General features: G+C 48.9%; 1 protein-coding gene across 2 annotated transcripts in view; it reads left to right on the top strand.

Annotated features, from left to right (window-relative positions):
* The window catches only part of CPAMD8 (C3 and PZP like alpha-2-macroglobulin domain containing 8), a 472,168-nt gene that overhangs the window by 282,952 nt on the left and 162,321 nt on the right, over positions 1-26,895 (top strand). For both annotated transcript variants that reach the window (XM_082260961.1, XM_082260960.1), the window contains one exon: positions 12,480-12,673. In XM_082260961.1, the coding sequence (XP_082117087.1) occupies positions 12,480-12,673 (194 nt within the window). The remainder of the gene's footprint in view (positions 1-12,479; positions 12,674-26,895) is intronic.

The following is a 26,895-nucleotide window of genomic DNA, read 5'->3' as shown; positions in this document are numbered from 1 at the left end:
TTTAGCTGCACTCTGTGGAATGCAAGGAGGGGGGCTATATTGCACTGTCTCTGTACCAGGATGTGTGCTGTTTTTTTTCTGTGTGACAGGCTGTGTGCTGCGGAGCATGATGTGGATCATGTTTGTGCATACTTGAGGCGACCGCTGCGGCGGTCCGCCATTGTTTTTTTATTATACTGCATGTGTCTGGTGTTTCACTGTATAAAGGGGCGGGAGCGGCGTTTTCGGTGCCAAGCGCCGCCATTTTGGCGGCGATCGCTCCGGCCTCATGCTGGCACTGCAGGCGGCCATTTTCTTGTAGCCTCCATAGGCTCTAATAGAGCGCCCTGTATTAAATCACTTCCTCTTCTCCTGGGCGCACCGATCGAGGCAGCAGCAGCAGCGGTGGTCTCTGCAGGTTTTTTATCCTCTCTATCCTGAATCCTTGCCTGAGTTTTGTGCCTTTCCCTGTGGGGGTCGGTGTGTGAGTGCGGTGGGCTGCGCTGACCGCGCTTTTGGGGGATAGTTACTTTATTCTCCTGCAAATTTTTTTTTGGGGGCATGGATTCTCAGGAAAGCAAATTTCCTCTCACTTTGGTGGGAGGCCAAGGGGCTGCTGTTTCCCCCCCAGGGGGTGATTTGGCTACTGTAGTGGCTAACCTTGCTGCTCAGGTGCAAATGCTGGTGGCTGCTCAATCCACTAAACGGCCCAGACTCTCAATATCCTCTGATTCAGAGGGCGAAGCTGATGGGGCTGCTATGGCTGGGGTCCCCTTATCGGGGTCCAGTTCGTCCCTGGACTTTGCAGGGTCGGAGGGTGACGCAGAGGTTGAGGGGGTTGATGATTCTCCCCCTGGCTCGTCTGAAGAGCTTGCACTCATGGATGATTTGATTGCTTCTATCAAACAAACGCTGCATTTACTGGCTTCCTATGGGACACAGCGGAGGCGCAAAACTTCGCAGGTTTTTCCTTGTACTGAGAACTTTCAGCGCGCTGTTGGTGAACAATGGCGCACTCTAAAGAAACATTTTTGCCAAGTAGGTTCAAGCTGCGTTATCCTTTCACGCCCGCTACTGATGAACGTTGGTGTGTGCCACCTCCGGTGGATCACGCGGTAGTGGTTTTGAATAAGTCTACTGCGGTTCCTGCTGAGGATACGCCGGTGTTCCGGGATGCCACGGACAGGAGACTGGAGTCTCTTACCTGTCATACTTATTCGGTTACCGGTTCTATGCTCAAAGCTATTTTTGCCTCACTTATGGCAGCTCAGGCTGTCGCGAATTGGACGCAGGTGCTTAGACGCGTCCTGGTGGCTGACTCGGCCCCTCCAGAGACGTTGGCTATGGTGGATAAAATCCATCAGGGTGTCATGTATTTGTGTGATGCGGACCTGGACATAGTTCCGTTGGCTGCACGTGTGCACAGTGTGGCGGTGTTGTCACGCCGCCTGATTTGGCTGAAGTGTTGGTCTGTGGACCAGTCTTCGCGCAAGACCTTAGCTAATCTGCCCTATAACGGATCTCGCCTTTTTGGCGATTCCTTGGATACACTGATTAAAGGGATCACGGGTGGTAAGAGCACGCTCTTGCCCCAATTCCACAAGGCTAAGGCGACCCACGGTAAGAAGAACGCTTCTTTTCGGCCCTCTCAGGGTTCCTTTCGTGCCTTTCGGTTGCACTATAAGGGCAAGCCATTCAAAGGCCAAGGCTCCCAGAAGAAACCGTGGGCAGGTAAGCAGAAGTCCGGCCAGTCCGGATCCGCTGCCCACAACAGTGCGGCCTGAAGGGGCACCCTCACCCGGTTCTGAGGTGGGGGGACGCTTGCTCGGTTTTCTTCAACCCTGGCTGGCCCGTGTTCGGGACAGGTGGGTTCATAAAATCGTTCGATCCGGCTACAAGATCGAGTTTCTCTCTCGGCCGGAGAGCAGATTTTTTCCCTCAAATCTTCAACTGTCTCCGGAGCGTTTGCGGGCTCTGCACCTGGCGGTGCAGGACCTGCGGGCTCAGGGAGTGGTGGTTTCGGTGCCTCATCGGGACAGATTTCGGGGGTTCTACTCCAATCTGTTCACCGTGCCCAGGAAGGAGGGCAAGGTGCGTCCGATTCTGGACTTAAAGGCTCTGAACCGCTTTGTGCGGGTTCGCAAGTTCCGCATGGAATCCCTGCGGTCGGTGGTGGCTGCCCTGGTTCCGGGGGAATTCATGGCCTCCATCGACTTGAAGGATGCGTATCTTCACATCCCTATTTTCGAGGGTCACCAGAGGTACCTTCGATTCGCCATTGCGGAGGACCATTACCAATTCGTGGCGCTGCCTTTTGGGCTCGCTTCGGCTCCACGGGTGTTCACCAAGGTGCTTGCACCGGTTCTGGCTTTGTTGAGAGCCCAGGGCATCTCTCTCCTGGGGTATCTGGACGACATCCTGGTTCGGTCGGCGACCGACCAGGGTCTGGTGTCGGACCTGTCAGTCACTGTGCAGACTCTGCAGGAGTTTGGGTGGACGATAAACTTTCCAAAATCGACGCTGTGTCCGTCGGTGCGTCTTCCCTATCTGGGGATGGTTCTGGACTCAGTCCAGGCGAAGGTCTTCCTGCCGGAAGAAAAACTCAGGACTCTTCAGGAAGAAGTCAGGTCCCTCAGGGACTTTCCGCGCTCGTCCCTCCGGACGTGCATGCGATGTCTGGGATTAATGGTCTCGGCCTTCGAGGCGATTCCCTTCGCCCAGTTCCACACGCGGGGTCTCCAAGCGGAGATTCTGTCCAGGTGGGACGGGCAACCGCATTCTCTGGATCTCCAGATCACATTGAGCCATCGCACCAGAAGGGATCTTCTGTGGTGGCTCCGATCCCCGGCGGTGTCGGGGGGCAAATCTTTTCGTCCTCTTTCATGGACGGTGGTCACCACGGATGCCAGCCTGTCGGGCTGGGGTGGTGTTCTGTCCGCCCAGGGGACTTGGTCGGAGGCGGAATCCTCCCTTCCGATCAACATTCTGGAATTGCGAGCGATAAATCTCTGCCTTCGACGTTGGACGGACAGGCTGCAGGGCCGTCCGGTTCGGGTGCAGACGGACAATGCCACAGCGGTGGCCTACATCAACCACCAAGGGGGCACCAGGAGTGCCCGAGCGGCTCGGGAAGTGGCCGACATTCTGTCTTGGGCCGAGACGCACATCCCGGCGATTTCGGCGGTTCACATTCCGGGGGTGGAGAACTGGCAGGCGGATTATCTGAGTCGCCAGTCCCTGGACCAGGGGGAATGGTCCCTCCACCCGGATGTCTTCCAGATGTTGTGCGCGAAGTGGGGTCTTCCGGATGTGGACCTGTTCGCGTCTCGTCTGAACAACAAGGTGGAAAGGTTCGTGGCAAGGACGCGCGATCCTCGGGCAGACGCGTCAGACGCGTTGGTGGCTCCGTGGCATCAGTATCGTCTGATGTATGCGTTTCCACCGATTCAGCTGCTGTCCAGGTTCCTTCGCAGGTTGACCTCGGAACCGCACACAGTGATTCTTGTGGCACCAGACTGGCCTCGCCGGTCCTGGTACGCAGGCCTCGTGAACCTGGCGGTCGACGATCCATGGCGTTTGCCTCTTCGGGAAGATCTTCTGTCTCAAGGACCGATCTTCCATCCTGCTTTACAGTCGCTGGCTTTGACGGCCTGGCTGTTGAGACCGAGGTTCTGAAGGATAGGGGTCTCTCTCCGGAGGTCATTCATACTTTGATCAATGCTAGAAAGGCCTCTTCGGGGAAGATATACTACCGCACTTGGAAGGCCTACTTTGCCTGATGTGAGTCCAGGGGGTATTCCCCTCGCTCATATTCGGTTTCGAGGGTGTTGGCCTTCCTTCAAACGGGCGTGGTCCAGCGTTTAGTGTTGGCCACGATTAAGGGTCAGATTTCTGCTCTGGCCGTTCTTTTTCAACGCCCGGTGGCGTCTAATTCTCTGGTTAGCACCTTTGTTCAAGGGGTGCGACACCTGGTCCCTCCTCGGAGGGAGCCTTTGCTTCCATGGGACTTGAACCTTGTCCTGTCCGTGTTACAACATGCTCCCTTTGAAAAGATCAGGGAGATCTCGTTGCCTCTGTTGTCCAAAAAGGTCGCCTTTTTGGTGGCGATCACTTCGGCTCGCAGAGTTTCGGAGCTGGCAGCTTTGTCCTGCAGGTCTCCATATCTGGTTCTTCACTTGGATAAGGCGGTCTTGCGTCCTAATCCTTCCTTTCTTCCCAAAAGGGTTTCCGAATTTCACCTCAATGAGGACATTGTCTTGCCTTCGCTTTGCGCGAAGCCTAAGCATCCGAAGGAGGTGGCCTTGCATTCCTTGGATGTTGTCAGGGCAGTCAGGGTTTACCTGAATTCGACAAAATCCTTTCGCAAAACGGATTCTCTCTTTGTCCTTCCTGAGGGACCTCGGAAGGGCATGGTGGCGTCGGCTTCTACCATCGCCAAATGGATCAGACAGACCATTGAGCAGGCATATGCTTTGAGGGGAAAAGTTCCTCCTATGCCTGTGAAGGCGCACTCTACCAGATCTTTGAGTACGTCTTGAGCCTGTCGTCATGGGGCTTCTGTGGCCCAGGTGTGTAAGGCGGCGACTTGGTCGACCGTTCACACTTTCACAAAATTCTACAAGGTGGATGTTCAGGCATCGGCAGATGCTTCCTTTGGCCGCAAGGTTCTTAGTGCGGCAGTTCCTTAGGGCCCTTTGTTTTGGACCCTTGGCTGTTGGGATGTTTTTATCCCTAGGTTATTTGTTTTTTCCTGGGTTGTTGCTCCTGTTGAGCAAGTTTTTTTCATGCTTCCCAGCTGGTTTCCTTCCTTTGGTAAGGTTCCTTTTTCTGATGTGGAGACTGCGTTGCCTTAGGCACGGCTGCGTTTCCCACCCCTCATGTTTGCACTGCTTTGGGACGTCCCCATTGTGACGAATATGAAGAGGCGGCGACTGTCGGAGGACGTAAGAGAAAACGGAATTTTTGTAAAATCTTACCTGTAAAATTCCTTTCTCTGAGTCCTCCGACAGTCGCCGCCCCCGCCCCTCTTTTGGGGTTTGGTTGTATACTCTACTGCTATTCCACTGAAACTGAGGTATGGATACAGGAAGTAGGAGGTTATTGACTGAGGGGACCATCCCCTGGGGGTGGGATATGTTAAAAGCCTATATTGACATATTCTGTTGCCTAGCTACTCCTACGGAGCAAAGGTCATAACCCCATTGTGACGAATATGAAGAGGCGGCGACTGTCGGAGGACTCTGAGAAAGGAATTTTACAGGTAAGATTTTACAAAAATTCCATTATGTACATATGGTAATTGGCCCTATCGCTCCTTTTTGAATCCTTTACACAAGGTCACACTTCGTATCGCACATCAATAATAAGACTAGGGGGGTGATTTACTAAAGGCAAATAGACTGTTATCTTTACTAAGTGCAGTTGTACTCTGCAAAAAAACATAATTTCTCTTTCGTTTATTGACTGACACAGCTTCAGATTTTCATAACTGTTGGGTAATACTGCCCCCTACAGGAGTAGGACACTATTCAGAAAAAAGTCTGGCTATGCCCATGGGCAGTCCCAGGGGGTATACTCCCTCTCTCTGCTATAGGCACTCAGTTTTCTCTTTCGTTCATTGATGGACACAGCTCCTGATTCTTCTTAACCATTAGGTTATACTGCCCCCTACAGGAGTAGGACACTAGGCAGGAAAAAGCTTGACTACTCCTATGGGCAGTCCCGGGGGGTATACACCCACTCTCACCTATAGGCACCCAGTTTGTTTCTGCCTTGTCAGGAGTAAGGACCTAGTTCCTTGCTGGGATCTCTGGTCCTGGCGATTTTTTTTTTTTTTTTTGAATGGAATTTTTTCCTATCTTTGTTATTTTGTTCCTGTGAGAATCTATAATCAATTGAGAATCTATAATCAATTGTCGGACTGGATAATCTAGATCCAGAGGGTCCCCCCAGTCTGGCCAGCGAGCATGCGCAGGCCTCAGCTAGGTCGGCCATGACATAGCCCCACTGGACAGGGCTGGCCTGTGAGTTAAACGTTTTCGCAAGGGCGCATAAGACCTGGCCTTGGCCTGAGTCGCAGCGTTCCTCCTTGCCAACAGCCACCCACATTCTGATGGAGCGGTGGTCTGTCTGGCGCAGTGCCCACTCTGTTCCTGGTATGGTAAGTAGCTGTCTCCCCTCTACTCCTGGAGGGTTTTGGCATGGACGTGGGCCCCTCCGTGGGATGGTCCCCTCCTTCCCCCCAGCCCCTCTAAACTTTTGGTGGTCACTGTGCGTCTTTCTGCCACCCCCTCCCCCCCCTCCATGGGAGAGGTTATGAGCTGGCTTTTGCCAAATGCTCTAAAGGGGGCTTGTTGGAGTTGCTGCTGACTGGGTTTTTCCTAGTGCGCAATGGGGGGTTGAGCAGGGTTCCCTGTCACCCTGGGGGTTGGTGATTAGGGCAGTAATGTCCTCTGGGCTCCCTGCGGCGGCTGTTGGGCTGGGGGAGCGGATGGTTTCTGCGCTGATCCGGCCAAAAATTTAGGCCGCGGCTTTGCGGTCTGCTGGTCGATAACCATTTTGGGCGGCCCCTGTGAGGATGTCTGAAGCCATTGCCTCCTGTTTGTTTATCCGCCCTCCCCTCAGCTGCCCCTGGGTGGTAGGCTTCACTGGGGCTCGTGTCCATACGGCTGGGCACCCACAAAAATTTAGGCCGTGGCTTGCGGCCTACTAGGTCATGCGGCCGAGTCAGGCGCCTCCATTGGGGGGCGACCCCAGTGAGTTTGGCTGAAGTCCCTACTCTTCCTTTGGGCATCTGCCATACTTGGATCCGTATACTTGCAGCTGGGCCTCCACAAAACTTTAGGCCGTGGCTTGCAGCCTGCTAGGTCATGCGGTCAGCTTGACACATCCCTTGGAAGGGTGGCGCTGTGGGGGCAGTTCAATGACAGCCTTGACGCCATTATTGTATGGGGCACCTGCTGAAGGACCATCAGGGTTCTCTGCCTGCATGTCCGCGTCACGGCGGGTGCCCCCCTATTTACTATTATGCGGGCCTCTATGGCGGGGCTCAGAGGGCAAACCCCTCGTCCCCTTTTTGTGGGATTCAGTAGGTGGTCCATTGGTGGCCCCTCGGTCGGCGTCCCCTTTGCGGGATCGTAGTTGGCGCCCCCCCATTTTGTACATCAAATCCTAAAATTGTTTCGGGCTTGCTATACGCAGACGATGCCCTTTTGTACTTGCCAGGTGCGGCTGACTCTTTGTGGGCGGCGTTGGAGATTATGGACCGCTATGGCTTCTTCTCGGGAGTTCGTATAAATTGGGGTAAATCCCTTCTGTTCTCCCTGTCGGGGGCCCCCCTCCCACCTCTGCCTCGGTAACCTTGCTTTGGGTTACTAGGTTTCGATATCGGGGGATTGAGGTTCAGCGGGATCCTGTCCAATACTTGGAGGATAATTTCTATCCTATACTGCAGCAGCTAATTTGTAGGTGCCAGACCTGAAAGTCCCTGCCATTAACACCGGTGGGTAGGGTCAACTTGATTAAGATGATATTTCTCCCCAAGTTTCTTTATGTCTTTAGAATAGCCCCGGTGCCGATCCCTAACGCTTTTTTTTTACTAAACTTGATCGGGTCTTGGTTAACTTTATCTTGGCAGGCTCGAATCAAGGAAAGCTAGATCTACTTTGCAGCTTCCGCTGACTCTTGGGGGGTTGGCGTTGCCAAATTTTTGTCATTACTATTGGGCGGCGATCTTGGTCACGGTACGATGGTGGTTCACCCAACCCGCCAGTGGGGATTGAGGCAGCGGTTTTGGGATCATATGCTGCGCTTAGCAACTTAGTCTATTGTGGTCCTAAGGCTCACCCTGCACTGATGGTACCGATGCGCACTACTCTTAGGGTCTGGAAACAGGTATCGGCGAGGGTCAATGACCCTGCTATGGTTTCCCTGCACACCCCATTATGGGGGAATTCCCAGTTGTCGCACTTCCAGTCTATTCTGGATCGTGGTCTGTGGCAAAGGCACAACATCACTAAGCTTCAGCATATCATGCCTGATGGTAGGTTACTCCCCTTTCCAGCGCTTAAAACTAAGTTTAGGCTCCTGTCCTATATGCTGTTCCGCTATCTGCAATGGAAACATGCGGCTCAATCACAGTTTCCGACAGATTTTATTATGGCCCCCAATACGGTGGAGCGTTTCCTTATTACCAGAAATGCTGATCGAATCTTGTCCTCATTATACCTTAGGATAGCGAGCAGGGATGCAGGTCAGAGTACTAGGTTGTTTTCTATCTGGAAAAGCGATGTCCCCGCACTGGAGGCTGAGGATTGGGAGGAGAGACTAGGATGATCTGGGCAAAATATAGATTTATTCAGTTGAAATTTCTTCATAGGGCATATTACACTCCACAGAGGGTTGCTAGGATATACCCTATTTGTTCTGATGCATGTCCTAGGGCATGCGGCCAGATGGGCACCTTTATGCATATGGTATGGTCCTGTCCATGTATACAGAATTACTGACGGGAAGTGGTGGCCGAAATGCAGGGCATGCGGGTTCTCTCTATGGTCCTTGAGCCGTGAGTGATTCTACTAGGACTTTGCGATACAATCTCCTCCAGCACCCATATGCAACTTTTTATATTTTATCTTCTGTTTTATGCATGGAAAATGATTTTGATTAAATGTAAGTCGGCTGATCCCCCCAGGGTATCGCAGTGGAGAGATTTGGTGGACTCAGTCCTACCCCTGTACAAACTTACGTATATGAGCCGAGGCGGTCCTCAGAAATTTAATAAGGTTTGGGGCCTTTGGTTGGGAACCAGGGTGTAGGTTGATATGGTCTTTTTGAGATGTCTGTGCCTGGGCTGGACTTGAGTAGGGGATGCTGTGCACTTCTCCGGTTCTGGGTTGTGCCCCCCCCTCCTTCTCCCCCCCCCCCTCCTACTTTCTTCTTCCTCCCTCCCCTCTCTGTCTCTTCTTTTTCCCCTCACATTATTGCCTCCTTCTGGTCTCCCCCCGGCCCCCCTCCCCTGTCTTCCCCCCCCTTTTTTTTCTCCTTCCCCTCCCCCTCTCTCTAGAGTTCTGTGGTTCTTGAGATTATGCCTACTTGCTTGCTGTGACTTGTTTGAACACGAATTTGATGAGAATGCTATACTGAATTGTTTTAGATTTGCTTATGCTATTGTTAATGATAAATAAAAAAGTTTCTGTAAAAAAAAAAAAAAATTGTTTCGGGCGCCGCGGACGCAAGTCACCCTGCTTGGTCTGCGTCAGATAGCGAGGATGATTCCTCTGCTCCTCTAGCCATGCATGAAAAGGCGTTGGTGGATGCACTGTTTGCGTGAAATTTTAAAAATCGAGATTAAGGCTGATGCTACGTCGGAGGCGCCGGTCCCTTTCGGCACCCACAGGCCCTCCAAAGCGGTGAGGGTGTTCCCTTATCCACTTACTTTGACAACATTGTCACAAAACAGTGGGGTTGTCCAAAATGCAGTGGTTCCTATGCGTTTTTGGCTTCCGGTATCCTTATGAGGATTAACTGCTTGTAAGGTGGATGGACTTGTCAGTTTCCAGGTTTAATAAAGCTACCTTCATTCCAGTTGAGGAGTCCCCAGCCTTTACAGATCCAGCTGATAAGAGGTCAGCCATATGTTCGCTGTGGCTCGTTCGGCCAGTATTTACTATTGCCCTGGTGTTGCAAACTTTGACCGAATGGGCTAAACTTTTACGCCGGGACCTGGAGGGCAAACAGCTTCCCCATGTCTTTAGGAGCTGGCGCATCAGTTGATCCTGGGGCTACAGTTTATCTGTGATGCTTCTTTGGATGTGGCCCCTTTGGTTTCTAGGCTGTCTGTATCAGCAGTGGTCCTTCGGCGTATTATCTGCCCTGAAATGCGGGTTTGCGGGCCAGACTTCTTAGAAGGCCTTATCTGATCACCCCCTTGTAGGAGATCGCCTGTTTGGAGCTTCCTTGGATGACATTGTTAAGGGTCTCACAGGGAGGAAGAGTACTCTTGTACTGCTGGCTACCAAGGGCAAGGAGTCCCATCATAGACATGGTCATTAGAGGTTTTTTCGTCCCTCAGAGTCTCAAGCCAAGGGATCAAAAGTCAGGGCCTCCACTGGAGGATCCAAGAGGACCTGGTCTGGCAAGCCACGAGCGGGCTCTTCCAGACCTGCGGACAAGGTTGCCTCTGCATGAAGGGGCGCCCTCACCCGTATCTGGGTTGCGGGGGACGTCTTCGCGGGTTTCCGGATCCATGGACCTCCCTGGTACAGGATGAGTGGGTCCATGAAGTTATTCAGTCAGGCTACAAGATTGAGTTCGGTCTTATCCTCCGGAAAGGTTCTTCCCTTTCAACCTGCACTTGTCCCCAGATCGCTTACAGGGTCTCTTTACGGCAGTGCAAGAATTTTTACTTTAAGGGGTGATTGTTCCAGTCCCAACTTCTGAACCTTTTCAGGGATTTTTACTCGAACCTCTTTACAGTTCCCAGGAACGAAGGCAAGGTACGTCCAATTCTGGACCTCATGGCGCTAAACTGCTTTGTGTGGGTACAGAAGTTTCCGCATGAAGTCCATTTGCACGGTAATGATGTCCCTATATCAGGGGTTTTTCTTTTCGCTTCTATCAACATCAAGGACGCCTACCCGCACATTCTAATATGTGCCGGTCACCAGCGCTTCCACCGTTTTGCCGTGGGCGAGGAGCAGTATCAGTTTGTGGCGTTGACCTTTGGTCTTGCCTCCGCTCCTCGGGTCTTCACAAAAGTGTTGGCCCTGGTGCTGGCATTGTTTGAGTCAGCAGGAGATCGCGGTCATCAGCTGCTCTGATGGACATCTGGAGATTACTCTGAGAACTCTGCGGGAGTTTGGTTGTATTCTGAACCTTCAGAAGTCTGCTTTGGTTCTGTCCCCAAAAACTGGACTATCTGGGTCTGACTCTGGACTTGGCCTTAGCCAGAGTGTTTCTTCCGGTCATCCCTCCGAGCTTGCTTGTGGGTGCTGGGCCTGATGGTGTCCACCTTCGAGGCGATCTGTTTGCAGAGTTTCACACAAGATCTATGCAAAAGAGATTCTGTCGAAATGGGACAAGGATCCACGGTCTCTAGAGGTGGCTTCGTTCTCCGGGAAAATCCTCTCCCTGTACTGGATGGTTATCGCCACGGATGCCAGCTTGTCCGGGTGGGGAGGCGTCCTCAGCACAGATGTGCTCAGGGGGTCTGGACTCTGGCAGAGTCCAGACTGCCGATTAATGTACTGGAACCCTGAGCGATCAGACTTGTCTGGCTCATTGGACAATTCGTCCTCAGTGGTGTCCGGTACAAATTAATTCAGACAAGGCCACGACCGTGGTCTACGTCAATCACCAAGAGGGCACAAGATGTGTCCTGGCAGCTTGGTAAGTAGCCGGTATTCTAAGGCGGGCTGCCGATTTGTTCCAGTCTGTCTTAATGCTGGATAGCACACCTTACAGATGCTGGGTACAGAAGAGTCTCCGTTTTCAAGAATAGGAACATTTTTCTGGTGTCGTTTTTGATTCTTAGGTGCGATGTTTGGTAAATAGGGTCTTTTTGTTGGGATCCGAAAGCTTTGAAGATGGTGTATATATTTGATAAATCAATATATTTGAACGTTCCCATGGTGTATTAGAGGATGTATTTTTATGTATTGGTCTTTCCTTATTGTGCCTTCTCCACTGTAAGCTTGAGCCTGGGAAGCCAATTCATTAAAGCAGATACATTTTAACTCACTAGCCTTAGGTATATTTGCTTGTTATTGTGATGTCTTCTTTAGTTCTTAATTTTTTTTGACCAACTAATATTAGTTTTGGGTAGTCATATAGTTTATTTTACCTTTGAGTTCCATTAATACATTGTGGAACAAAGGGTTAAAGGCAACTTTAGGAAATCTAAAAACTCTCCCTTGCACTAGGTCTGCTCCTGCACTGCAAAGGTTAATGTCTAGAAGATGGAAAAGTACTTTTACCTACCTGATCCCCTGCTCCCCTCTGGCAGATGGCATACCCCATGCTCCAGCTGGGGACCCTTCCTCAGCGTCCTCATGTCCAATTTAGGGCCTTAGAGGACCTTAGGCTGGTTTTGATATCCTGGCGTTCATCTTTAAAGAATGCCATACTTGGAAAAATAAGACTTTTTTAGGTGAGATAAGTTGTGATAGTCTTTTGTATTTTGTAAATTCAACAAATATATCATTAACCATTTTCTGTTTTATTTAAAATGCTTTCTCCTTGATTTGTATTCATAATATAAAGGGTTATGAATCCAAGTAACTGTGTAAAGGGAGATACCATTGTTTGAGCTGCATGCTAGTTCCAAGGCAGTCACATTACTCTTTACTACCCTGAAAGCTTTCTTTGCTATTTTACGACATTGGTAGTCCCTATCAGAAAGGATATCATATCCCCTTTAAAGATAGTCATTGAATGGAAAGTGTTGGAATTCCTCTCTAAAAATCCTGTGCTTGTCCATGCATCACTGTCTTTCTCTCCAGATTGATGTCCACTACAATGTTCCTGATCCAGTGGCAAAACCAGCCTTCCAGCTTCTAGTCCATCTTAAAGAGCCAAGGGCAGACAGGAATCGACGACAGGCTGGACTCCTAGAGAGAGCTCTTCCTGACGATGATGATCCAGGATCCCACCAGGACCATCAGGAATATAAAGTGATACTGGAAGCTTGCACAAGGTGTGAATCCTCTTTTGTTTGGTAGCAAAGCTTTTATTTTTAGCTTTGGAGTGGTTTAGGATTTGACTCCCAATGTTGCTTTTGCTGTCAATAACTCCAGGTTCCTTTCAGTGATATATATATTTCTCATATCCCTATGCAGAAGCATTGCATTAACCCTTCTTTTACATCAGCCATAATAGTTTTTCATAGTAGTTTGTGAATATATGGAGAATCCATGCTTCTAGGTATAGTGTAGCACTCATAGCCTCATACATAGCGCTTTACATGTTGTACATTCACATCAGTCCCTGGCCTCAAGGAGCTAATAATCAATGCTAATCTATCAGAATGTCTTTGAAGTGTCTACTAGACATTCCACTTGTTTGGCCCAGACCTAATTTCTATCAGTCCCAATTCTGGGCAGCTTGTAAGGCAAATATACATACACTGCCTTTGTGTTTGTACGCATACTCTGTTCATGCATCCATTTTTCTCCTGGAGAGGAAGCACTGGCTTGCTAGTCAACTAACTGTCATCTGAAGTCGGGAGAACTACTTGTTATATTAAACCCCATACACTGCTAGAATTTTGTTTGAATGTTGTTCATGCAAAATTTAAAAAAAAACCATCAGTACATTTGATAATGCCATCAGAGACTAGATCAGTGGTCTCCAACTGCGGCCCTTTGTTTGCCTTTATCCGGCCCTTAGGGCACTATTCCTGATACGCGGCACTATTCCTTCTACTAACACCAAGAAAAAGGTCAATAATTCCTGCGCTGACATCAGTAGTTGAGTACTATTCCTCCCACAGCCACCAACAACGGGACACTATTCTTTCCACTGACCATTGGTATGGCACTTTTCCTCCCACTGATACCAAAGATTGGGCACTATTATTCCCACTGATACCAATGATGGGGCACTAATAGTTCCTCTAATACCATTGTAAACCGGCCCTTTGTTTACAAAGTTTGGGGACCCCTGGACTAGATAAATGTAAAATGCAAAAAAAGTTATTTCAAAATTTTGCTTGTTTTTTTTATATTTCATTTCAAATTAAATTTTAGAACTCTACATTACACACAAAAACTCTGCAGTTTGTACACAATTGAAGTGTTAATAATTATTTTTTTACTTAATATGCAAGTATCTGCCTGTATGTGTTAGCATTGATGATACCATTGATCCTGACCAAATCTCCAACTCCATTTGCAGAAATGCAGCCCCAAACTTGCAAGGGACCTCCACCTTGCTTCACTGTTGCCTGCAGATAGAGCTGAATGATTCTGGATAAAATGAGAATCACCATTTTTTCTGCTTAGAATAAAGACCACTATTCGTGGGGTAACATCATATTTTACATTATACAAACAAATGATGCCGTGCTCAGTCTTGGCATGGTGTATGTCCTGTGACATGAAATGGTCTTTCACAACCTCACCTTAGTAGCAGAGTTTGGCTGTTACTCACTCAGTTTTAAGCCTCCTACACAGCTGCTTCTGTTTCAGTTAATGACTGTATTTCAGACTACATATGAAATTGCTGATCTATATTAGCACCTGCTTGGTATAATTGGTTAATTGTGCACCTGACCCTAATCCTACAAAATCCCTAACATTGTGCAATTGTAAGAATTTATGTTCATTTGAAACCAAATGGGTTGTCATACCAAATATTGATTTAATTTAGATTTTTCTTCTGTTCGCTCAGTTTGCATTTTGAAAATTGATAGAAATAAACAAATGTATATTTTTGAAAGCATTCTTACTTTACAGCATTTATTCACACCTGCCTAAAACACGTGCACAGTACTATATATATATATATATATATATATATATACTTACAATCCCTGCACTCTGCACACAGGCAAATGTTTTAAACCTTTCTCACATTTTTGTCCTCTGACAGTTGCTGCCCGTTCAGTTAGCCTTCACTAGTGGGTAATGGCCTCCTCTGCAGGAGCAGGCTAGGCAGTAAAAGGTTAACAAACAACACAGGCAGAGATATGTCTCTGATGTTTTCAAAGGGGGGCCGTTGCAAAACGGACAAAACCAAGTTCAGGTCCCATGGCAAAAGGAGGAGCCAGATGTCGCACCCTCTGAATAAAGGTGCGAATCAAGGAATAAGTCGCCAAGGGACACTGGAAAAAAAGGCCAAGGCCAACAACTGACCTTCAAACATGGCCAGCGCCCAACACTAATCCCCACCTTCCTGTAGCAAGGCCAATTTCAAAAGAAAAAAACATTTGTTAAAGAAAAAAACATAAAGAAACTGAGAAGCTAGGTCTCAGCATGGAAGAACTAGCCTACTCCTGACGCTAGGCAGCATAGAAACTGGAGAGCAGCTCCTAGTGGCTGATGGGTAATAGCTGAGGAACAGCCCCCTAGAGGTGTGTTATGTGTAAAGGCTTTTGTTTGTTAACCTTTTACTGCCTAGCCTTCTCCTGCAGAGGAGGCCATTACCCACTAGTGAAGGCTAACTAAACGGGCGGCGACTGTCAGAGGACTCAGAGAAAATAATTTTATGGTAAGTTCTTACAAAAATTCTATTTTTTCCTCTCGGGTGTTCCCTGGTTCTTGTTAGGTAGGCTGCACAGAGCCCTGACTTTAATATGCCATCTAATCTGCAGTAGAAAATGACATCTGGATCATGCAGGCCATTAAAAGCAGCACTATAACTCTCTCTTTCTAGGTCACAGACATAATATTTTTTTCCTTTCTACCTTTGCTGTAACATTACTGCTTTTTTTTAAATATTAGTTCTGGAAAATTGTAGATAGAAGAATGTAGTGTATACTAATAACTTACACTTTCTCAGAAAAACTGAGATACATTTTTTATTTAAAACAAATTGTGCAATAACAAGCTAGCTGTCCTTCTGCTTTAAACGATTTTCTGTTTTTCACCTCATCACTGGAAAATGAGTATTTCCAAAGAAATCCAGCATTTTGTTTTGTTTAAATTCGTGGTTGAGAAAAAGTTATAAGAAAACGGAGGGAATAGCTACAGTGTTAGTACACCATCCGTCTTATTTAGTACTCCTAAATCATAACATGACAAATTTGCTTTGAATCTAGGAGCTAGTAGCGTGGGTTGTAAGCAACTGGGGCATGGCAAGTAGTTTGCGCCCCCTAGTCCCCCTGACTTACAGCAGAGCAGCCAGCCAATACCCCAAACATAACGCTGTTACATCAGTGTTATAGGCTGACTGCAAAAAGAAGGTGAGAGAGAGGAGGGGGTAAAGGGGGGGGTGGTATGAGGGAAAAAGAGGTAAGGGGGGGTAAGAGGGAGAGAGGGGTGAGAGACAAGGGGGGGCTTAGAAGGAGAGAAGGGGGGAGAGAGAGAGAGGGGGGAGTAAGAGTGAGGGGGTGAGAGAAAAGGGGGGTAGGAGTGAGGGGGTAAGAGAGAGGGGGGAGTAACAGAAAAGGGGTGAGGGGAAGTGAGAGAGAGGGGGGGGTAAGAGTGAAGGGGGTGAGAGAGAAGGGAGACTAGGAGTGAGGGGGTGAGAGAGAGGGGGGGTAAGAGAAAAGGGGTAAGAAGTGTGAGAGAGAGAGGGGGGGTAAGAGAAAAGGGGTAAGAAGTGTGAGAGAGAGAGGGGGGGTAAAGAGTGAGTGAAAGAGGTGGGGGGTGAGAGAGAGGGGAGGATAAGAAAGAGGGGTGAAAGGTGTCACCAGAGGTCAGTGTCAGTGAACCCCCAACACAGACCTCATCATGAGCACCCCCCCCATGCACCTGGGCATCGCTCAGGTGTAACCATTCAATTGGATGACCCTGCCCCCACCCCGGTCTCTTTTAACAAAAATTAGCAGAGATAGGGCTACAATCACTTTCAGTAGAGATCAGCATGAAGTATCCCCGCTCTGTAATAATTTTGTAGCCTCCATGCAGCACATGCTGTCCATCTTAAGAACTTACCCATGTGAAACTTCCAGCCAATGGCGACCCGTGCTGTTGTAGATAGGAACCCGCCCAGCTAAAATTTCCAGCTGAGAGCGGCCCGTGGTGTCCGGCATAGGAACCCGCCCAGTGAAAATCTCCAGCCAATGGCAGCCCATGCTGTCTGGCATAAGTACCCACCCAACAGAAAACTTCCAGCCAATGGCGGCCCAATGCTCTGCCCTATAGTGGCAGGATAGGGATTTAACTCTCGGAGAGCTGCAGCTGTTGTGTCTTGGACTTGCGGCCTGGCAGACTGCGCTCCTCTAATGATTCAGACCAACAGTGAATGTGATGAAAAAAGTCAGGCGCCAGGACACAATTTCTAGTCGCAACTGCGACCTGGTGCCTGGGATTTGTCGAGCCCTGTCCTAAATGTTAATTATAAAAGTGGTTCTAAAGCCTCGCTTATTGTTTATATTTTTTGCCTTAATGCAAATGCATTTTCTGCATTAGGATAAAAAAACACCCCACTAACCACCCCCCCCCCCCCCCCTTAACACTTACCTGAGCTTGTCAACGATCCAGCGCTGTTCCCGGCTGCAGTTTTCTCTCCCCTCTGGGGTGGGGTTCATTTACTAAAACTAAATGTGCAAAATCTGGTGCAGCTTTACATGGAAACCAATCAACTTTCTTTTTTTTTTTTTCCTTAAAGCTTAATTGAATGAGCTGAAGTTAGAAGCTGATTGGCTACAATGCACAACTGCACCAGAGTTGTACTCTCCAGTTTTAGTAAACTATCCCCTCTCTTCCTCTTCTCACATGGACTTGGGCAGCAACAGGAGCCATTGGCTGCTGCTTCTGTCAGACAAATCCTGTAAGCAGAAATTGGGGAGCAGAGCTGAGCCTTCAAGTGGGCGCCCATAGCAAGCGTCTTTCAATGGGGACACAGCGAGAAGAGAAGGAGCCTGTAGCACCAGCAGGGAACCCAAAAAGAGGAGCATTGGGGCTATTCTGTGCAAAACCATTGCATCGAGCAGATAAGTATGATAATATTTTTTTAGAGAAAGATTGTGAGAGTTTACAGACGTGTAGCAACCCATAGCAACTAATCACACAACATCTTGTATTGGTTTGACATCAAGACTGAAAGTGTTGAGTTACTTCATATAAGAATCCTTTATTTGAATAAGGTAGCATGTGACAAGTTGTCTAGCTGAACAGGGGTCCCAGTGCATCCTGGTTGTATTTTTGAAAACAGTGGAAACTTATAGCTAATAATTGTAGATAAATCAAATGCATGTGTAGATCAAGTGCCTCTGACAGTAAAGTGTTATTTTGCTTTACTGTGTCTTTCTCTATTTTTAGTTCGAGTTCACACAGGCAATAACTTGTTTAACTCCAGTATTAGGGCTTATTCCTATGGGAGCAAGGTAGTGTACACCTATGCAGAGAGCCTTGTTTATCTGCCCAGTAGGCCCAGACTGGAGCTACGGGGTGCTTTATAGTATCCCTATGGCTTTTCGGACCCTAGTCTGAACCCACCTGTGCTATCTCGTCAGAAAGCCGAATGCCACCACTAGATAATTATTGATGAAAAGGGCCACAGGTTCACCTTAAGGCTCCATTAAAACTTGTTCGACTTGTCATGCGACCATGCAGCCCATGTATTTATTTTTTTAAGTAGTCTTTATTTTAATTTTCACAAATACTTAGCATACAGAAAATGGAAAAGAGGAGTCCAAAAGGGCAAAGGTCATAAATCACATAACCATGACAGTGACAAAAAAAAAACCTATTGCTATACTCAAGTACGTGAATTACATAATTATTTTACATTATTCCCAAAAAAAACACTAGGGATTGTGCTATAACTTGTTGTACCAATCAGGAGCTGTGAGACCAGGAAGGGAAGGTATTTGAGGGTGAGGGCAGGTAAGGGCGGGGGGAGAGAGGGAAGAAAGGAAGGGAAAAAAAAGGGGGGAAAGAGTGGAGTACAAAAATAACAACAAAATAAAGTGATATCAACCAGCGCTTTAACTGAAAGTATAAATGTTGTTAACTGAAATATTCATGCAGCCCATGTATTTCAATGGAAACCATTCAAATCTATGCATTTAACCACTTGCCGACCGGTCACGTTGACCGTACTGCGGCAAAGTGGCTCGATATCATCCAGCGACGTAGACGTACATCGCTGGACTCCTCCCCTTGTGGGCGGCGCACGCACGCCGCCGGAGGCTCGCTCCCGCTGTTTTCAGTCACAGCGGTAGTCGGGCCAGGGGAAGAGAGGCGGGGATCACCGCCGCTCTTCCCCGATCGTCGGGGATCGATTGTGGAAATCCGCCCGCTTGTGTAAACAAAGCGGGCGGATCTCCTAAGTGACATAGCTGAACCTGCGATCTGTGCCTGTGTCACTCAGTCCCCTCCCCCCACACACGTTAGTAAGCACCAGGCATACATTAACCCCTTGATCACCAATAAAAGTTAACTCCTTCCCTGTCAGTGTCATTTTTACAGTAACAGTGCATATTTATAGCACTGATTACTGTAGTAATGTCACTGGTACCCCCAAAAGTGTCAAAAATGTCAGTCAAGGGTCCGATCTGACGCAATGTCGCAGTCCCGCAAAAAAAATCGCAGATCGCTGCCATTACTAGTTAAAAAAAAACAATAAAAATGACATACATTTCCCGTAATTAGTAGCTGTGATAACTTTTGCGCAAACCAATCAAAATACGCTTTTTGCTAATTTTTTTTACCAAAAATATGAAGCAGAAAACAAATTGGCCTAAAATGTTAAAAAATTGTGATTTTTAAATTTTTTTGGGGGAATTTCATATAAAAAAGTGTGAAAAATATTGTTATTTTTTCAAAATTGTCGCTTTTTTTTGTTTATAGCGCAAAAAGTAAAAATCGCACAGGTGATCAAATACCACCAAAATAAAGCTCTATTTGTGGGGAAAACAAGGACATAAATTTAATTTGGGTACAGCATTGCATGACCGCGCAATTGTCTGTTAAAGTAATGCAGTGCCGAATCTTAAAGCGTTTAAAAATATGCGCATTGAGAATTTTTTTGTCAAAGACATGTAGCTAAATACATTTTGGCCTAAATATATGACAAAAATTGAATATATTGGATATTTTTTAACTGTCAAAGTAGAAAAATATTGTTATTTTTTCAAAATTTTCACCTTTTTTTTATTAATATCGCAAAAAATAAAAATCGCACAGGTGATCAAATACCACCAAAAGAAAGCTCTGTTTGTGGGGGGGGGGGGAAAGGACATAAATTTGTTTGGGTACGGCATTGCATGACCGCGCAATTGTCAGTTAAAGTCGCACAGTGCCGAATCGCAAAAAGTGGCTGGACGTAAGACAGCAAAATCCTCCGGTAGTAAAGTGGTTAAAGTCGCAGCAACTTTAAAAGGTTTCTGCATTACTTTAATGCAACTTGAGTGCCATAGACTGCAATGTACACTCTCAAAAGCTGCATGAAAGTCGCATCTTATCCATGCGACAGTTGTGTCAACAGCCAAAATCTTATCCAAGACATCCAATTTAAATAGTGCTGCGCCACAATTATAATAAATAAATCATATAGTACAACAATACTCAATCAATATGATAAAGTGCTACTCAAAGTGTTGGAACCATAAAAATCAAATGATCAATTTGAAAAAGTCCATTAATAATAATTGTTTCTTGATAGAGCCAATCAACACGCTGATCCACCATACAGTGCAAACTAACAATAATGTGCTAGTTTTCACCTTCACCTGTGCAATCAGGCCACTCACCTCATATTTTGACACCTGATCCAGCTAGCTCTGTGAGCCTCAATATCACCCCACAATATAAAGAGGAACAAGTGAATATCAGAATCTAGTGCTCTCTGTTAAACTAAAATTTTTCTTACGTCCTCTGACGTAGACGCAGCCTCTTCCAAGTTTCAGCACTATTGGGTAATGGCGCCCTCTGCAGGAGCAGGCTAGGTAGTGAAACTTCATTAAAAAGCTTTACCTAGACATACCTTAGGGGCTGTCCCTCTCGACAATACTCTTAGACACTTAGAGCTTACTAATCAGTTTCTTGCTGCCTAGCTCAGGATTAGGACCTAGGATACCCTGCTTGGACTCAGTTTTTTGTTTTTTCTTTGAAAAATTTTTATTTTATTTTCTTCACTCACTATTGCTAGCTAGTCAGGGGGATCCTCCTGGAGAGCTACAAGCGAAAGCCGGGCTGGGCTTCGCACTGGATAATCTAGATCCTTTTGGTACCCCAGCCTAGCCTACGAGCATGCGCAGGTGGTCCACCCAGGCCTCGCCTTGACGGTGCCCCGATGGATGGGACGAGCCTGCGGAGAAACTCTTTGCCGGGACACATCAACCTGGAACGCCCTGTGTTGCAGCGTCCCCTCTTGGCTGACGGCACCCTCACTCAGGGTGGGAGGCGAGCTGTATTGGAGCGGTGCTTGTGGTCCATGGTATGGTAAGTGATGCTACCCCCGTGTCCCTGGGACAGTATTCTGGGGGGGTGATGTGGTCCCACTCCTGGGGATGTCAGAGCGGTGGTCTCTGTGTGGTCCCCCTGGCCAGTCTGGACAGGATCCTGCCTCCCTGCTCCTTATGGGGGGCGCTCTAGCGGCGCCCACTGCATGGGGGGGGGGTGTAGGGCTCCTACCTTGTCCTGGGGGGCTTCCTGTAGTGGATTCCCACGGTGGCCAGGGTCCCAGCAGCCATTTTTTGCATTAACATGTGCTTTTAGCGCCATTTTCGGTGCCATCTTGGATGTGGGCAGCTGCATTGTAAGGGCAGCGGCCATTTTCCCTGTGCTTCCCAATATCTTTTCTATTGGCATCCATGTTTGTGTGGCTCAGGGCGCTTGTCGGCCTCTAGTGAATTAGGTCACTTCCTACAGCCATCTTTCACTTGCTGCAGAAGAAGCGTGGAGAGCGGTTTGTTTTTCTCTCTCTCAGCACTATAAGGGGTTTTATTGCTTTTTGGGCATTTTTCCTTAGTCACATTGCCTTCTCAGTTATCTGGTAATATAAAGGGGGGACTCCAGCAGCACCACGGGATTGCGGTATGGACCGCAATCACCGATTTAAAGAGCCAGTGTTCTTTTTTTTGGATCTTTTTTTTTTTTGTATTTCTGTCAAGGGTTACAATTTCCCCACTGATCTTGTTTGTGCATCCGGGACATCCGGATCACCTTCCCTAGCTTCTTTATCTGCAGCCCTTGAAACTTTGGTGTCCAAAGTCTTCTGATTCAGAGCCTGATATGGTTGCCACGGACACTACCCTCTCTGAGGGATCCCTGTCCGCACACTCAGACGGGGAGGAGGAGGAGTCCTCCTCCGCTGCAGCGCGGGAACGCGCTTTGGTTGAAGCACTTGTTCACTCCGTTAGGGAGACTTTGAACATTGATGATGAGCCCACCCAGTCAGGTAAGCGGGTTTCCTTCGGGTCCCGAAAAAAGCCCAGAAGTCGGGTCAGGTTTTCCCCTGCCCTGAGGTGTTTCACGATATCGTAAATGAACAGTGGCTTTGCGTTAAGCACCTGCTGGCGGTGCCTGAGCGTTTTCAACGCCGTTATCCCTTTGCGGACCCTGTTTCCAATCGCTGGACGGTGTCCCCTAAAGTGGACCACACTGTTTCCAGGTTGAATAAATCTACGGTGGTTCCCGTGGAGGATTCCCCGATGGATAGGCGCATGGAGACTCTTTCCCGCCACATATACCTGGTGGCGGGCTCACTCCTCAAGCCGGTGTTCACTTCTGTTCTGGTCTCTCAGATTGTTACGGAATGGATTAAGGTGCTTAGGCGCAACTTGGTTGCCGAGTCGGTTCCTCCGAATCTCATTGAGCTCACGGACCGAATAGCCCAGGCCATGGTGTATCTGTGTGCCTCGGCCCTGGACGAGGCTCCCTTGGTCGCAAGATTGTCTGCGGTGGGGATTGCACTCTGCCGCATGGTGTGGCTGAAGAGCTGGTCGGCTGACCATGCCTCCAAAAAGACTGTGTCTGATATTCCCTATTTGGGGGAATGCATTTTGGGGACTCCTTGGATGAGATTGTAAAGGGTCTCACAGGGGGTAAGAGTACCCTCCTGCCCCAATCCGCGAAGGGTAAATCGAACCGCACATGGCAGGGTCCTTCCTTCAAGGCTCATCGGGGGCCCTTTCGTGCCTCAGGGGCGGAGGAAAAAGGGAAATCCTTCTAGGCCTCCGGCTGTAACAAGAAGCCCTGGTCTGGTAAGCCCAAGGCTGGTCAGTCCGGTGCTGTGGCCCAGTCTTCTTCTGCATGAAGGGACGCCCTCACACGTTTCAGGGGTGGGGGGACATCTGCGTTACTTTCAGGAACCCTGGTTGTCCCTGATTCAGAACAAATGGGTTTACAAACTGATTCGTTCAGGATACAAGATCGAATTTCGATCTCGCCCCGCAGACAGGTTCTTTCCATCAAATCTCCGTCTGTCTCCCGATCGCCTGATGGCTCTCAAGGGGGCAGTGCAAGATCTGCTTGCTCAGGGCGTTATTGTCATGGTTCGACAGCAGGAGAGATTTTGCGGATTTTATTCAAACCTGTTCACAGTGCCCAGGAAGGAGGGCAAGATTTGTCCGATTCTGGACCTCAAGTCACTGAACCGCTTTGTGCGGGTGCAGAAGTTCCGGATGGAATCCATCCGGTCGGTGGTGGCATCTTTAAGTCAAGGAGATTTTCTGGCCTCCATCGATTTAAAGGATGCGTATCTGCACATCCCTATCTACGAAGGTTTTCAGCGGTATCTCCGCTTCGCAGTGGCAGAGGAGCACTTTCAATTTGTGGCATTACCCTTTGGTCTAGCTTCGGCTCCCAGGGTCTTCACCAAGGTTTTGGCCCCGGTGCTCGCTCTGCTGTGCAAGAAGGGGATTGCTGTCCTTGGTTATCTGGACGACCTCTTGTTGAGGGCGAGCTCGTGTGCCACTCTGTCAGGCGATCTGACGGTCACGGCTCAGATGCTCCAGGAGTTTGGGTGGACTATCAACTTCCAGAAGTCGGCACTGACTCCGTCAGTATGTCTGCAATATCTGGGAATGGTCCTGGACTCCGCTCAAGCAAAGGTTTTTCTCCCGGAGGAAAAACTTCAGACTTTGCAGGGCGAGATCAGGTCCCTCAGGGACAACAATCTCTCCTCCCTGCAGACCTGCATGAGGTCCCTGTGGCTGATAGTTTCTGTTTTCACACAAGGACTCTGCAAGCAGAGATTCTTGCAAATGGAACAGGAATCCCCAGTCCTTGGACAGGATGGTGTGTTTCAGCCGTCTCACAAGGACGGAGCTTTCGTGGTGACTTCTGTCACCCACTCTGAACCAGGGTAAGTCCTTTCTGCCTCTGTTGTGGATAGTGATCACCACAGATGCCAGTCTGACGGGCTGGGGTGGAGTACTGGACACTCTTTGTGCCCAGGGGACGTGGTCGTCGGAAGAATCCTCCTTGCTGATAAATGTCCTTGAGCTCAGGGCGATAAAATTTTGCCTGCTCCATTGGGTGACTCGGTTGCGCGGTCACCCAGTTCGGGTTCAAACCGACAATCCCGCGGCTGTGGCTTACATCAATCACCAAGGGGGCACCAGGAGTGCCCGGGCAGCCAAGGAAGTGGCTGTGATTCTGTCTTGGGCAGAGGCACATGTTCCAGCTATCTCTGCTGTTCACATTCCTGGAGTGGAGAACTGGCAGGCGGACTATCTGAGTCGTCAGTCCTTGGATCAGGAAGAATGGTCCCTGCATCCGGAGGTGTTTCGGCTCCTGTGTGCCCGGTGGGGGACTCCGGACGTGAATCTGTTCGCGTCTCGTCTCAACAAAAAGGTGGAAAGGTTCATGGCCAGGGCTCGAGATCCTCTGGCAGACACCACGGACGCGTTGGTGGTACCCTGGCACCAGTATCAGCTGATGTATGCCTTTCCCCCGATTCAACTGTTGTCCAGGTTCCTCCGCAGGTTGGCGCTGGAGCGGGTACAAGTGATTTTGGTGGTCCCAGACTGGCCTCGTCGGTCTTGGTACGCAGACCTCGTCAAGATGGTCGTCGGGCCTCCCTGGCGGCTACCTCTGAGGGAAGATCTGCTGTCTCAAGGACCGATCTTCCACCCTGCTTTACAGTCTTTGGCTTTAACGGCATGGCCATTGAAGGCCAGGTGTTCAGAGACAAAGGTCTCTCTGATGCTGTTATTCCTACCTTGCTGAGAGCTCAGAAGGCTACCTCCAGGAAGATTTATCATCGTACCTGGAAGGCGTACATTGCCTGGTATGAGTCGCAAGGGTAGCATCCTCGCTCCTTTTTGGTTGCGAGGGTCCTGGCTTTCTTGCAGAAAGGTGTGGAACAGCGTTTGGCGTTGGGCACGATTAAAGGTCAGGTGTCGGCCTTGGCCATTTTCTTCCAGCGTCCCTTGGCGACTAATTCCCTGATTCACACCTTTCTTCAGGGGATGCATCATCTGGCTCCTTTGCCTCTGTGGGATTTGAATATGGTTTTGTCCGTTTTGCAACGACCTCCCTTTAAAAACATCAGGGAATTACCTCTGCCTGTGTTGTCCCAGAAAGTTGTCTTTCTGGTGCCTATCACTTCTGCTCGCAGAGTGTCTGAATTGGCGGCTCTGTCCTGCCGTTCGCCTTACCTGTTCGTTCATAGGGATAAGGTTGTTCTGCGGCCCAACCAGTCTTTTCTCCCTAAGGTGGTGTCTGCCGTCCACCTCAATGAAGATATTCTTTTGCCTTCGCTCAGTGCGAAGCCTAAGCATTCCAAGGAATTTGCCTTGCATTGCATTCGTTGGATGTGGTTCAGGCCATCAGGCTTTACCTGTCAACCATGGAATCCTTTAGGAAGTCTGATTCATTGTTTGTCCTTCCTGAGGGACCTTGGAAGGGTTCGGCTGCGTCTGCTGCAACAATTTCTAAATGGATCAGACAGACTATTGTTCAGGTCTATTTACTCAAGGGTCAGGTTCCTCCTATGAGGGCACATTCTACTAGAGCTGTGAGTGCCTCTTGGGCTTTTCGCCATCAGGCTTCTGTGGCTCAGGTGTGTAAAGTGGCGACCTGGTCGTCTGTGCACTTGTTTACCAAATTCTACAAGATTAACGTGATGGCCTCCTCAGATGCTTCCTTTGGCCGCGAAGTTTTGAGCGCTGTGGTTTGTTGAAGAGACATGTTTGCTCTTCTTGGGGTGAATTTGTTGTTCTGGGGTGAATTTGTTTTTGACCAGTTAGCCACATTATGTTCTGGTCTTGTTGGCACGTTACCGTTCTGTTGGTTGCATCTTTTCCCACCCCTCACTCCTGCACTGCTTTGGGACATCCCAATAGTGATGTAACTTGGAAGAAGCTGCGTGTAAGGTAATCCGGATTTCCTCCACCAGAAGGCCAGTCCGGACTTTCGCTCACGCCCGTGCACATTGCACACCTGCACTCACCAATTAGCATTTGGCTCCCAGTGGCCTATTTAAACTGCTCTAGTACTGTGAGCAGTTGCTGAATGGTCTTCAGCTTGTTCCCGTGGTTCTGAGACCTGATCTGTTGTTACTACTCACCTGTGTATGACCCGGCCTGCCTTTGGACTTTGCTTCTGCCCTTGCTCCTGCTCTGTTGCTTACTACCCTGACCTTGGCTTGCTTAAACGGACCTGATCTGCTTGCTTACCCTGTACCGCGCTGCCCGGCTGTTATCGACCTCGGCTTATCTTCTGGACTTGCTTGCTTGCTGATTCTGTACCTCACTGCCCGGTTTCCACTGGCTACTGCTCCCACGCTCTGGTGCCAAGCTGCCACTGCACCCTGTTCCAAGGACTGCGACTTCCAGCTGTACCCACCTACGGAGTGAACACCACCAGCTAGCCGCTACGGCACTCGTGCCACTCCTTGCCTTACACTCTCTGTTCCCACCCTCAGGAGTGTCAGGCGGAAGGAGCAAGAGAGGCCTCCACAACATTCCAGTCTTCACCAGGTACGTGATAGTACCATTCAGCCATGACTGAGACTGGAGGAGGCTCCTCTCTGCTTGAAGCGGTGTGCCAACAAATCACAGCCTTAATCCAAGTGGTGACCGGACTCCAGGAGAATTACTTCCGGATTGAAGGTCGTTTACGCTCCCTGCCCATTGTATCTCAAGCTTTTGTATCTGGCAATTCAGCTACTGCTCCTGCTCCAGCTCCTGCATCCACAGTAATGGTTCCTCCCCCAGAGCCTCGGGTACCTACCCCGGAACGCTTTTCAGGAAATCGCTATAAATTTCGGGCCTTCCGCCATGCCTGCCAGTTGTATTTCGAGTTACAACCACGAACATTCTCCCTTGAATTTACTAAGGTGGGCTTTGTCATTTCTCTC

This window comes from Pelophylax lessonae (assembly GCF_965119305.1).
Source record: "Pelophylax lessonae genome assembly, chromosome: 1".
In the NCBI taxonomy this organism is placed as follows: domain Eukaryota; kingdom Metazoa; phylum Chordata; class Amphibia; order Anura; family Ranidae; genus Pelophylax; species Pelophylax lessonae.
Note: the sequence above shows the minus strand (reverse complement) of the source record. Positions and strands in the feature narration are given on the sequence as shown.